General features: G+C 41.1%; 1 protein-coding gene across 20 annotated transcripts in view; it reads left to right on the top strand.

Annotated features, from left to right (window-relative positions):
* Positions 1–13,500, top strand: part of col13a1 (collagen, type XIII, alpha 1) — a 158,488-nt gene that overhangs the window by 84,575 nt on the left and 60,413 nt on the right. For 15 of the 20 annotated variants that reach the window (XM_036003701.1, XM_036003709.1, XM_031300387.2 and 12 more), the window contains exons 5-7: positions 1,431–1,466; positions 3,924–3,950; positions 9,169–9,219. In XM_036003701.1, coding sequence (XP_035859594.1) covers positions 1,431–1,466; positions 3,924–3,950; positions 9,169–9,219 — 114 coding nt within the window. The remainder of the gene's footprint in view (positions 1–1,430; positions 1,467–3,923; positions 3,951–9,168; positions 9,220–13,500) is intronic. The other 5 variants (XM_036003711.1, XM_036003706.1, XM_036003714.1 and 2 more) reach the window with 3 other exon arrangements.

Raw genomic sequence — 13,500 nt, 5'->3', positions numbered from 1 at the left:
ATATACAGAGGCTCAGTCCTCACTGCAATTAAATTTTTCAATTGCATTTTATTTATAGCATCAAATCATAACCAGAGTTATCGCAAGACACTTTACAGATAGAGTAGGTCTAGACCACACTCTATAATTTACAAAGACCCAACAATTCCAGGAATTCTCCCAAGAGAAAGCATTTAGTGCGACAAAAGTGGCGAGGAAAAACTCCCTTTTAGGCAGAAACTTTGAGTGGTGAGGAAAACTTCCTTTTAGGGAGAAACCTGGGACAGACCCAGGCTCTTGGTAGGCGGTGTCTGACGGTGCCGGGTGGGGGTGTGATGAACAGTGGCAATAATAGTCACAATAAAGATAATGGAACTATGAATAAAAATAGTAGTTGTAGTAGTTAATGTCGAGCAGGGCACTGCAGGGCGTAGCAGGGCACTGCAGGCCGTAGTAGGGCATAGCAGTGCAGAGCAGGCCGTTGAGCAGGACCACGGCTACAGCTGCAACCATGATTTAGGTGCCACCCTAATCCAAGAAAAACTGGAGGACGAGAAAACGGACTCCGGGGAATAAGCTCCCCAGAGCTAAGTTAGTAACAAGCATTTCTGGGACATGAATGCACAAAGATGGAAAGAGAGAGGAGAGAGGAGCTCGGTGTGTCAAAGGAAGTCCCCCGGCAGTTTAAAACTATAACATCATAACTAAAAGCTGGTCCAAGGCAAACCTGAGCCAGCTCTATAAGGGTTGGTAGATGAATCTGACGACTAGGAAGAGAAGAGAAGAGAAGAGAAGGCAGACTGCAACGGGCGCCTTTTGCTGCACGTCATTCCCCATCTCTCTCCCCTTTTATGTCTAAGCTGTCCTATCTAAAAAAGGCCTAAAATGCCAAAAAATAATCTTTGAAAAAAAAATGTTTTTAGAAACACGTTTCTGTAAACTATTTATGTAAAATAAGAGATCGTACTCCAAACAAGCCGCCGTTATGGTCCGTTTAGAAGTCTGGGAACAGACAGCCCCACGTGATGCGTTCGTCCAATCAGATGCAACCATAGGGCTTGTATGAGGCTGTAGCCTATTTTCTTTGCTTTTCAGTGGTCAGTGAAGAGAAACTGATGGTGGCGAGCCCACTAGCATTCAATGCTTGGAAGCGGGGCAATCCGCCTGTGAAAACAACGCCTATATGGACACGTACCATTACGAACCCATTATTAGCATCTCTTTCCCACTAGTAGCACCCATTAGGTTCATTGATCACTACTAAACAATTTAGTGATGTATTGCATTTCTGTTCTCATAATGTTGGTGGGATTTGGTTTAATTTAGATTCCATGTAATTAGATGAGATTGGATTCATGTAGTGTCTAAATGTCAAGGTATCCCTTTAAGAGTCTACTTGAGTCTAACCTTCTTGTTGATGCTTGTTCCTTTGAATTTGCATTGGTCAATAGGGTGACAAAGGAAGTATGGGGATTCCTGGGAGAATGGTGAGTGACTTGGACTTGTGTTTGAAGCACACTATAGTAATGGTTACATTCATTATGACACAACCAATGACAAAAGCAACATATCAGTTCTAAGGAAAGCAGTGGTTTAAGAGAATGCTATTACACACCTGTGATCTACCCACCGCAGAGGTTTCCCTTATTCTGGCTGATTAGAGCTCTTCTCAGGTGTGAGAGGGTGTGTGCAGACGGTACCTCACCTGTTAGGGTGGGACTACTTACACCTTTATCATTCTAATTTTGAGTTTGAGGAATCATGTGACCCTATGTACACACCAGCATGGTTTTGCCCACCTTAAACCTGAGCTGAGCAGAGGTCTTTATCATTGATTGTATGTATATTAGAAGTGCAGCATTGTGATTGTTGACCATAAGTCATGAGTCAGCTTTAAGTGAGCATGGAACTGCTGATAATGTAACATCATAAATGAACACTTGTAAATTGTAATAAGTTAATTGTGGCGTTAATTGTGGCGTTAATTGTGACATTACTATACAAGTATGAAATACAACTATTGCTTTCCCTAAGAAATCCCCTTCCAATTCCCTAAGTTTGCTAGACTTTTAAATTACATACCATTAATTACAGTGTGATAAGGGGTGTCACGATTTTGATTTTAAATCGAAAATCAATCTAAATGTTTCTACTTTTGAAATAAAAAGCATGATCAGCAATTCCCGCAGTATTTTTTTGTCCCTTCACCTGCCTACTTGCGCATGTCCAAAGAAAAAAACAGACACAGCATAGCTTACCGACTGGTAGCATGCAGCTGAAGACACAGGGTAACATTAGCTTAGAAGTAGCCTGCAGCTGCGCTTTTCCATACACCGTGGCCACTGCCAGAGTCGGAGATAACGGAGAAACAACAGAAATGAAAAATCCTCCCGCTTCCCTAAAGTCACTGTGACAATGTTGCCTTTCGTGTGAGGAAGCAAACAATGAAGGTAAAGCATGTGGGCTCCGACTTGACTTCATGGTGGGTTCATGTACACCTTGTTAAACTAATGGTGCATCCAGTAATACGTTGTTAATTTTATTATACTAAACTATTGTTGTAAAATACCCTTCTGCCATCTAGTGGCTGTCATTGGGGCATTGCCGTCACTGCTGAAAACAAAATGTTTCAATTGAAAATTGAATCGAATTGTGTCCTTATAATGGAAAGTCTAATCGAATCGTGCATTTGGAGAATCGTGACATGCCTAAGTGTGATGTCAGGAAATGTCCAACCACAGCCTTACTGTAATGTGACAGAGGTGAATTATAAGATGTTGGACAACTGTAAAATGCAGTGATACAGTGATACTGCCTTATTTTTATATTCACAAAAACATACTCCATAGTAACTCAACATAAACCCTTAAATGTGTCTTTAGGGCCTTACAGCTGTCAGTGGTGTATAATATATTCTTCAGGTATTAGATGTTGCAGTGTGTTATTTAAAACAGCCTGTACTTGACGTTTCTCTCAGCCCACCCAGGCTGTAGTGCGTAGTATAACCACTTATTATAAATCTGTTTTACTTTAGTATTACTTCCAGTCATTTCTGTTCAGTTAATGGCCTGTAATTTACAGGGCTACCACTCAATTAATTTGGTTACTTTTGAACATTTCTTTTTCGATTTGGCCATATTTCAAACAATTTTAGCACTGCCACGTGGGCCCGGATATAGTTTTTACTCATATGTCACTGTGGTTTCCATAGCTCACAGCGTTCTCACCTAGCTAAAGAATGTCACAGTGTAAAACAAAAAAAAAATCAGTGCTTAAATATCATTGTGGTTGTTCAAAGCAGATATCCTCTATTATGTTCAAAGGAGCCAGAAGGGCCACCAAAACAGCTTTAACACTGTGGATACTATGAATTAGAAACATTGGATTTAAATCAGTGTACAACTGGTTACCTCTACAATAAATATGTAATTATGAAAGTGCATTATATGTAATACACCAAAGGTGTTATGTCTCATTTTAAATGAAAGGCCAGGGAGAACTGATATATTTATCTCAAAAGAAGTGGAGTGAAGTGATATGTTAAACCTGACTCTGATTTTTTGTATCACGGTGCATTCATGATAGTCGCTGTATGCAAAATGAAAAAAGATGCATAAAATGGGCAAATTATTTCTTTTGAAAAGTCAAAGTGTTGGATGAATAGTTGGATCCCTGATTCCACCGTCAGAAAGGATGTGTCAGACACTGTTAGATGATCTGACAAGCACTTTGTTTGAAGCACACTGAGGCCTTTGGTTTCCACTTAACTTACACATAGTGTAGCTGGCCTTAGTTCTTCCACCACCTCCCCATCACTAGTTCTGAGGATGCTGCATGCCCCGATCCCTCTCCATGTCTCTAACACTGGTTCCTCTCTCTCTTGTGTCTCTCTCCTCCCATCACACCTTTTTGCATGTGACTGTGTCTGCTGTGACTGATCCCAGGGCTTAAAAGGACAAGCAGGGGAGAAGGTAAGGTTAGAACCATTAGCAGGTTTACTGAAAAAAAACAATTTAGCACCAGTCCATTGTCTGAATTGGAACAAAAAAGGTGCCAGTACCCTAATGCATCAGTTCCATGACATAATCATTGCATGTGTCTTGGATGTATTTATATTCATACACATATCTTGTTTGTGTAACCCCGAATGGTTGACGATTCAATCTAAGGAGCCTGATTCGACTACCAATCTCACAATTGAATCGTCGCAGTGTCTGAAAGTGTGGCTATCCTTCCATTCGCCCTAAATGGGGGGGCTGTATGTCAGATTTTACATAGAATTCCTTGACTTTTCCTTTAAATATCAGCCATTAATAAATATGTTAATAACAATTAGAGGTAAGGGTACAAATGTGTACAAAAATCCAAACTGCTGGTACACAGTACTGGCCCATGTCAGGTACAGCATCAGTCAAAGACAAACTGCAATTGCTCCGGTGCTGCCGGAAATTTCGCCGGATGTCCCTCTTTGCGGCCGGATGTCCGTCCCCTTCCTCTTTCTTTGTGTTGGTGTTCTAACCTCTGGTGGATTTGTGAGGACTATGGTTAACTGCTCCTCAGATCTCTGCAGGGTAAATCCAGACAGCTAGCTAGACTATCTGTCCAATCTGAGTTCTCTGTTGCACGACCCAAACAACTTATGAACGTACACATGTTCCACCAAAACAAGTTCCTTCCCGAGACTATTTTGCAGAGGCACCGTGGCTCCGTCCGGAGCTTAGCGCTGCCCAAGACGATTGTGATTGGTTTAAAGAAATGGCAATAAACCAGAGCTCATTTGAGACACTGCTTAATGTGACTTGGTGGTAGAAGTGCAGAGCAGTGCACTGCATTTTGTGTACAGGTAGCATGTGATTTATATCTGTATAACCAAACGGCAAGAGGGTCACATTCTGTAAATGGTTTCCCACCCTGGTTGGATTACCTTTACTCTTTACACCATGAAACACAATAGTAACAATTTGTCACATAAGCGTCTGAATGTTAAAATTTAAGACTCCCCAAAGAAAGTGGAGAAACACTTTTAGAGGCCACAGCAGAGTCTATGTTGAGGATCTCAAAGAACATTTAGAATGAATAGTTATATATTGAGATAAATAAATGCTGTTACTGGTGCGTTGCACAACTGTTAAATCTCAGCTCTCAGTCTTGTAGAAGTTACCATAAATATAAGCTGCCAGCTGGGAGAGAAAAGATTGATATTGGCCTCAAGGTGGAAATTACATATAAGACATTTTTTACTGTAGGCTCCGATGTCTCCCACTTGGCTTCATGAATTGGAAAAGTGTGTCAACAGAGATGGTAAACATGCAGTAAATCTGTCAATGTCAGCAGCACAGGAACAGAAAAGTCTAAAAGATCACTTTTATTCACATCAATGTAATGAACTCTACCCGCAAAGAGTATGTGATGTCTGCTGCAGTGTGTTAAAGGTTGAATTTAAGTCCATCAATGAAAATGAACTCCAGTGAAAATTAAATGCATAGCAGCTTGCAAGTAAAACTTAAAGGTGTGGCGTTTTTGATCACTCTGAGACCATTTAGCAGAGGCACCGTGGCTCCGTCCGGCGCTTAGCACCGCCCAAGACGATTGTGATTGGTTTAAAGAAATGGCAATAAACCAGAGCACGTTTTTCTCCAATCCCGGAATGCTGTGTGGAATAGCCAAACCTTCCTCCGCTGCGCTGTGGAAGAAGGTCTGGCAATGCGAGACTAATATATTGACTAAATTGACCTCAGAGATTTTTAGCCTCTTTTACCTGGAAGTTTTTTTTTTTTTCAGCCAGCAAATATATTTCTTGTGAACTGTGTTTCCAGCAGTAGCACCTGCCCGGCCCAGCAATAAACAGCACACAGACAAAGTTAACAACTAGCTGGTGAAGAAAGCGGAACACTTAGCAGCTAATGAGCCTCATATTTTTATCTGAGTTAATATATAAAACAGAGCTAAAACTTACATTTGTATGCTGACAGAGATAGCATACAAATAATATAATATATAATAATAATAATAATAATAATAATAATAATAATAATAATAATAATAATAATAATAATGGATTAATGGAGCTTTAATAAGGTGTCTCCCATTTTACCTCAACATTTGCATGGGCCTGTTGGATTTGAACCCTCTTCAACACTGGGTCTCCACATTTGGTAAAGCAGTCACACCATCCTAATCTATCGGCTGTATCAAAGCCAGACACAGCAGATTTACAGATTTGTTCTTGTCAAATACGTGATTTGTGATGTGTAGGGCTGAATGGCCAATGAAAAGGGAAACACTCAGCACATTCTTGACTGTCATATCACAATGACAAGTGTGGTTATTAGCCAAGCATCTTTAATGTTGTCAGTCAGCCAAAACAAATAGTAGTCTAAGCCCCGGCCTGACTTGTGAGAGAGCAAAAATAGTAACCTAACAAACAGACAATGTAGCGGCAGCTTTTTGGATCGATCCACAGATCCACAGCCAAAATAATCCGTTGGTTGCCTCTCTATTTCTAGGCAGGGAACTAATTGTAATAGTGCTATCAGGATCTGTCCACTGTGTGGTTAGTCTCTTAGAGTATGAGGAGAGGATGAAAAAACACAGAGCAGACTTCGGTGTAGATCGTTTCTTAAAAGGAAGCATCTTTCCCACAAAAGGAAGTGTGAGACGCGCACAAAGAGAGTAAGTGAAGAGAAGCTTTTCTAGAACACTGCTCTCTTCAAACAAATGGCTTCTGTGGGTTTTGTGGGAGGGTGTTTGGGGCAGCTGAGAGAAAAAACAGAAAGATGGATTGGTTTTGCAAAAGAACCACAGCAGATGGACATTCTACTCTTCATGGGCTCGAGAACATTTCATTTAGAAGGAAAAGTTGCTCTGACTGGGTCCTGGTTTTAGTTTGTGATTCTAACTTTGCCTTGTTACCTTGACCTCTTGCAACCAAAGTAATCCAATCTCTGCACAAGTGTATCTGTAGATCTTCACTTGTCTAATCTACTAAAGGTGTAGAAAAACAATGAAGTAACTGAAGACTGCCCCAGATGACATGAAACCTCTTTTTCCATCATTACCTCTGCATTCTGGCCCCTGAGTGATACATCTACCATCAAACCAAGAGTGAAAAAACAAATTCTGGGCTTCCTTAGACATTTGGACATATTTGGAAACACCTTTGTCTTTGACGGATGACTGGGACCATCAGATATATCTTGAGATAGGGTTTCCCAACAGGAGGACAGAAGCTAATAAGGGAAAGTGCTGGAAACCTGAGTTGGCCAGTCTGGCCTCGGTCATTTGTGGGATTGACAGACAGACCACGTCACGGTGCAAATCAACTATTTTGGGCCAAATCCAGAGCTCACAGGCACTGCACAGTGTGTACAGCAGCACCACTGACCTTTTGAGTCCCACTGTCGAGTTATGAAGTACGATCCTGAAATCAGTTTGTCTGGGATTCTAAGATATAGTCCATTTGAATACTTAAGGCCTGATCATACGAGCCGACCAATGTAGTAGAGATATTCTGATTTTTATGTATAAGTGCTTAATAAATAAAGAATAAAAAATTAAATAACAATAAAATGTATGAGTTAAACTCCAAAATTCCCAATGCTATTTCATATAATGCAACGTGAAGCCCTCCTTTGTTAGACTCTCTGTGCCTGAAAAATGCCTACATCTTTCAAACTCCATAACCTTCAGTTGGTAACGCAGGCTAAGAAAATACTATTACTTTCAGTCATTTCTGTGCAGTTAATGGCCTGTAATTTACAGGGGATGCAACTCAATTCATTTGGTTACTTTTGAACATTTCTTTTTTATTTGGCCATATTTCAAACTATTTCAACCCTTCTACATGTGGGTATTATTTAGACTGGATATAGTTTTTACTTATATGACACTGTGTTCTCCATAGCTCACAGGCCTCACACCTAAAGAATGTCACAGTGGGAAAACAAAGTTATCAAAAGACAAAATTATCAGACTAGATTTTTTTTTATGCGATCATCTGGGTTATTTGCTGAGAAGACTATTAGAGAAGAATTAAATAACAGCTTTCACAGGCTGAGAAGTACTCCTCTAGCCTGGCAATGCCAGATGATTTCCAAGGGGTGTTATCAACGGTACAAGACCAAAGACGCACTTAGACAGTGTTTCTGAAAACATTTGAGGCAAGAAATATGCAATACAGTAACGAGAGCTTGATTCCTATTTCATCAGAACTGCCTATTTTGGTAGTTGGATCTGAGTTTCGTGAACCTGGCGTGTTGCGTTGGGTGGAGAATGTCACCAGTAACTATGTTCGGGCCCGTTGTCTTCGGCTGGAAATGTATCTGAATGGGAGGGGGACCATACGTGTCTGCCAGAGCAATTGAGCTTGGCCGATTTGTTTGGTTCCCAGGCTAGTACTCCTCATGACAAACTGACTTTGGTTTGTAAAATTGGTGGAGTGCCCCTTTAGCTTATTGTTTGGTTAGCAATAGGGCAGGGTACCGAATTCAATACTTTTAATGCACCGACCGAATTGAATTGCCTCTAAAGTATCGCTTATCGGGAAATGCCTCGTCATTTAATACCCAATTTCAATACCTAAGGAGTAAATCTAATCAGCGTCAGTGAGCCAATCAGCATGCAGCATGCTTCTACCAAGATCTAATAATGTTTGTGATTGGCTGTCTAACGTTACACATCGTAGAGACACGCAGGAAAAACTCTACGTTACACAGAGACGGCTCACCTAGTATAAACAAAAGATAAATAAAATGATGTGTGCTGTAATATGTAATGTTGTAATTTGTTTTGGTTTTATACTATTCGGTATCGGAAAAAAGTGTTGTTTATGAACAGGTATCAAAGTCACGGTATTGGTATATTGGTACCAAACTTTTTTAGCGATACCCAGCCCCAGTTGCTAACATCAACTTTCAACTATCTTGAAGAGCCATTGTGACAGAATAGCCATAGCATGTTCTGGCTATAGCATGTTAGCAGTTAATTTGCTAGCTGCAGCAGTTAATGTGCATGTCCACCACGGTTGTTTGAGAGGAGGTATTTATGTGACAGAATTAGTGAATGTCATACAGATGCTAGTGGATGGATTTGCCTGCGCTATATCTATTTACCTTTGGAGGAATGCACCTATGTGCTGAATTTCTCCAATAATATCTTCCTATTTCTTCCTCTCTTTCTATCTGTCTATAGGGAGCACCAGGCGAGCCAGGTCTGTCTATCATTGGACCAAGAGGACCTCCTGTAAGTGTCTTCACCTCCTCTCTCTGCACCTAATAAACCACTTATCTTGAATCAGTGCTGCCTGCCTGCACGTCAAGCTTTTTGTTTTATTAGCTTCCATTTTACTAGCCCTCTGCTTAACACATTAGGTTCTTGAACACCAACAGACTTTTCAGTTCTGTTGATCAAAACTAGACAAATGGAGAGACTTCTTTCCAGGCTTGTGAGCTACTGGCTCCGGGGTTATGTTAGCCCAGCCAATCATGTGTATGCACCAGAAATTATAGAATAATGCAATGTAATAACAGACTGTCTGGAAACAGCAGCATTGTTCGAGGAGCTGTGATTTGGCCATAAATTGGATCATTAGTCATTCTTGCTTTAAGAACAGTTCAGACCAAAGATTCGCAGCAAGACAAATCCGTTTCAGAACGTTGCAGGAAAAAATTTCAGCGGTCTGAACCGGCCCGTCTCAGCTCGACTCAAACCAGCTGATGGTTTCGCTGCAACTCAGCTGGTCAATCGGAAAGACTGGTTTTAGAACGTAAGAGACGTCGCCTGTTTCAACAGCCAGTAGAGAAGTCAGCTGGTAAAGTCAGCTACAAACTATAAAAATAAAATGATCCATAATCCCAACCGCTGATTGAAATGGCAGAGTTTTAGACAGAGCCTCAACGACCGTCCGAAAGCACGGTAATGTTATATGGCCGAGCCAGATAGAGAGAGACTGAAGAGAGGAAGAGCCCAGTGGCGTTAGAACAAAACCATGAATCAGAGAAATAAAACGTGTTTTCGCCGATTCATCACTAGAAATGCCACTGTAACGAGCATCTCAATGGCACCAATGTTATCCACATGCATATTGTTTACACAAAACAAATGATATATCCAGCCACAAAAAAAACCTAAAAGTCGGAAGTTAGAACGGAAATACAAAGAGGCGTTGTTATGGAGATACACATCTCGTCTCGTCTCATTGGTGTGAACTGGCAGCTTTCAGAAGGTTGCAGACTGACTTGTTGCAAGAAGTTGCAAGTTTCAACTCGTCTCATCGTGAATCTTTGGTTTGAAATATATATATATATTTTTTTTTATCCGAGGTGTAGTCGGAAGAGATGTGTTTTTAGCCTTTGTCGGAAGATGCGTAGGCTTTCGGCCATCCTGATGTCAATAGGGAGCTGATTCCACCATTTGGGAGCCAGGACAGTAAACAGGCGGGATTTCGTTGAGATATTAGTTGTCCCTCGCTGTGAGGGGGCAGCAAGCAGTTTGGCTGATGCAGAGCGGAGTGGGCGGGTTGAGGTATAAGGTTTGACCATGTCCTGGATGTAAGCTGGGGCTGATCCGTTCGTGGCCCTGTATGCAAGTACGAGTGTCTTGAAGCGTACGCAGGCAGCAATGGTAACCAGTGAAGAGAGCGGTGTAGTGGGAGAGAACAAGTCGAGCTGCTGCGTTCTGAATGAGCTGCAGGGGCCGTACTAACATGCTATTAGTGAGATTTTTAGTATGTCCAAAACCTTAGTTTGAAACCAATACTACCTGAATAGTATACTATTTCCGGTAAAATATTACAGTATGCAATACCGGACACTACGACGGCATAAATATCCCACAATGCAATGCTGTAGTAGCGACAACGTTCAAAACAGACAAATGGACAGAAACCGAGGAGATCTGTAACGTCAATAACGCTCTAATTTACATTTCAACATATTTAAACAACTGTTGGTCTAGTGGTCTAATTGAAGCATTATCTGGCGACGCCGCTAGAGCGGAGATCGGCAGGGGTTACCATGGTTACGCATCTTCAACGGCAAGGAGGCTCTCAGGAAGTGACGATGAAAATTACAGCTTAGTGCGTCCGAAAAAAGATACACACTTCTGTTTATTTACACAAAACTATGTTGAACGATAGTTTACATGTTGAGTATGTAGTGCAGAGTATGAGATTTCAGACACAACCCTAGTCTTAATGGATCCTATTGTTTAGTCACCCAAATTCTCTTGTTTTGAGGCCAAATGAGTTTAGTGTTTCTTTTTGTTCTCCTTTTTAATTTCAGGTGGCCTGACTAGGCTACGTAGCATAAAATGCCTTTTTTTTTTTATAATGGCTGAAGAGTCTAACCAATTGAAGTGGAGCACACATCTGTTATTCTAGTTGATGGTTCTTAAATCTGTAGCTGTGTGTGCCCACTCTTCCCAGATGGTAATAGGCATTTCTAATGAATAACAGGCTGTGGAGGGAGCTCTGTCTGACTGCTAAGTCCTGAACTTAGAGGGCCAGTCAGTCAGAAACACTGAGAAGCTAGTTTACCACAGCAGGTGAGATGGACATGAGAGACTCCAGCCATGACCTTAGATGGAACAAGGGAGTTAAGTCAACAGAGAGGTGAGGAGAACGAGAGGAACTGACAGCTGAGGCGAGCCAAGCGCCTCGACTTTTTCACCACATTGTCATTTCATCATGTTAGATGGATGGATGTAAAGATATTTGCCACTGCGAGAAAGGTTTACAACCTTACTTCTTGACTGTATGGGCTACAAATGAGTCATTTTATCGACTTCTTAAAATAATTCTTCTTTGCAAATGATGCGAAATGCATTTCCATGCTAGTTTGAAAGTCAGTGAGTGTGAAAGGTGAATTGTAAGCTTTTTCTGGAGCTTTCAAACACATTTCATCGTCTTCATTGGATGGATCTTTTCAATTATAGTTTTAGAACTCGAACTTCGTGTTGGCGTAACATTTGAGTATGAAAGTTAATTCTTGACCTAAGCAATAGTGCTCTGACATGGTCCACTTTATAGCATTTAGCAGAGATTTGAACCTCGTCTCAGGGTCTACTGTCATCCCTGTTGGCATAAAAGTTGAGCATGAAAATTATTTCTTGACCTTAGAAATTTTTCTTTTCTTTTCCAAAAGAAGTATTTTGCCAAAACAGAAAAGATTCTCATGCTGCACTTACTTGCTTTTTTCAAGAGCTTTCAGCTGAATAACACGGTCTTCATTGGAAGAGGGAGCACTTGTAGGATGTCTTCTTCATAATGGCATAAACGTTAGCATAAAAGCTCATTCTTGATTTTGGAAATTCTAGTTTGACAAAAAAAAATTTGACTCAAGGTCAACTTTTTTTGGAGCTTTCAACAACATCTCACAGGCTTCATCAGCTGATGGATCTTCTAGGCCTTCTTGTTCATGTTGGCTGAACAGTTGAGCGTGAAAGTTCATACTTGGTGTGGGAAATATTATTTTGACAAAAAAGAGAAATCTTGGGACCTATTTTAATGATCTACGCACACAGCGTGAAGCGCCTGGTGCAGGTGTGTTTAGGGCGTGTCCAAATCCACTTTTGCTAGTTTGGCGGAGGAAAAAAGGGTCTGTGCGCCGGGCGCATGGTTCAAAAGGTTTGTACTTAGTGTCTTCATTAATCATAGGTGTGTTTTGGGCGTAACATGCAATCAACCAATCAGAGATCATCTCCCATTCCCTTTAAAAGCCAGGAACGTTTGGACCTTGGAGCATTGCTATTATGATGGAGGATTTGTACCGTAATATATTTTTTTGTAATCTTTTGCATGTGTGTGTGCTGCTGTGCGTCCCTGTGTGTGTAACAAGCATAGTGTGCACGCGCTGTGCACAAGCCTAGGAGCATTTTACTAATTTGCTGTTAAAATAACAATGAAATGCTGCGTTATTGACTTTAGACTAACTTACTTTTTGTTGGTCAATGGCGCGATCACTTCCCGCTGCCTCAAGATAGCAATACTCCCAGAATGCAACTGAACACACCTCCCTGTAAGACCAGCACGCCCATGGGCGCAAAGATGGGCGCAGGTGCATTTACTATTTAAACGTTTCGGGTGCTGGACGAGACATTGACAACTGCATCGGTCTTAAACTAGCAAAGACACTTGTGTCGGGCTTTGCGCTGCGCTCGGCTGGGTGCAAGATAGGACCCCTTAACTCACTAGTTCGACAAAAATATCCTTAGTCAACGTTACCTGACTACTTATTTTTCAGAACTTGTAAAAACAGGTTTGTTGGAGTTTTCTCACAAGACTGTAAGAAGTTTGAAACTAACCTTGGACCCTGTGTTAAGATTTTTCTTTGTCAAGGTTTAAAATCCACCATGTCTGGCGTTTTTTCATACATCCCTGGGGACAGAAACCATTCAAAGCTCCCCGGAACTACCTCTGCTTCCAGACAATCTGTGTCATGAGTCAGGTTCCCCTGTTTGTAATTGTCTTTCTCTACATCCTTATTTCCTCCTCACCCTTCGTTTCCCGGGGATATTGAATGTCTT

The sequence above is a fragment of the Sander lucioperca genome, chromosome 7 (genome assembly GCF_008315115.2).
Source record: "Sander lucioperca isolate FBNREF2018 chromosome 7, SLUC_FBN_1.2, whole genome shotgun sequence".
NCBI classification, from domain to species: domain Eukaryota; kingdom Metazoa; phylum Chordata; class Actinopteri; order Perciformes; family Percidae; genus Sander; species Sander lucioperca.
This window is presented reverse-complemented; position numbering and strand designations above follow the sequence as displayed.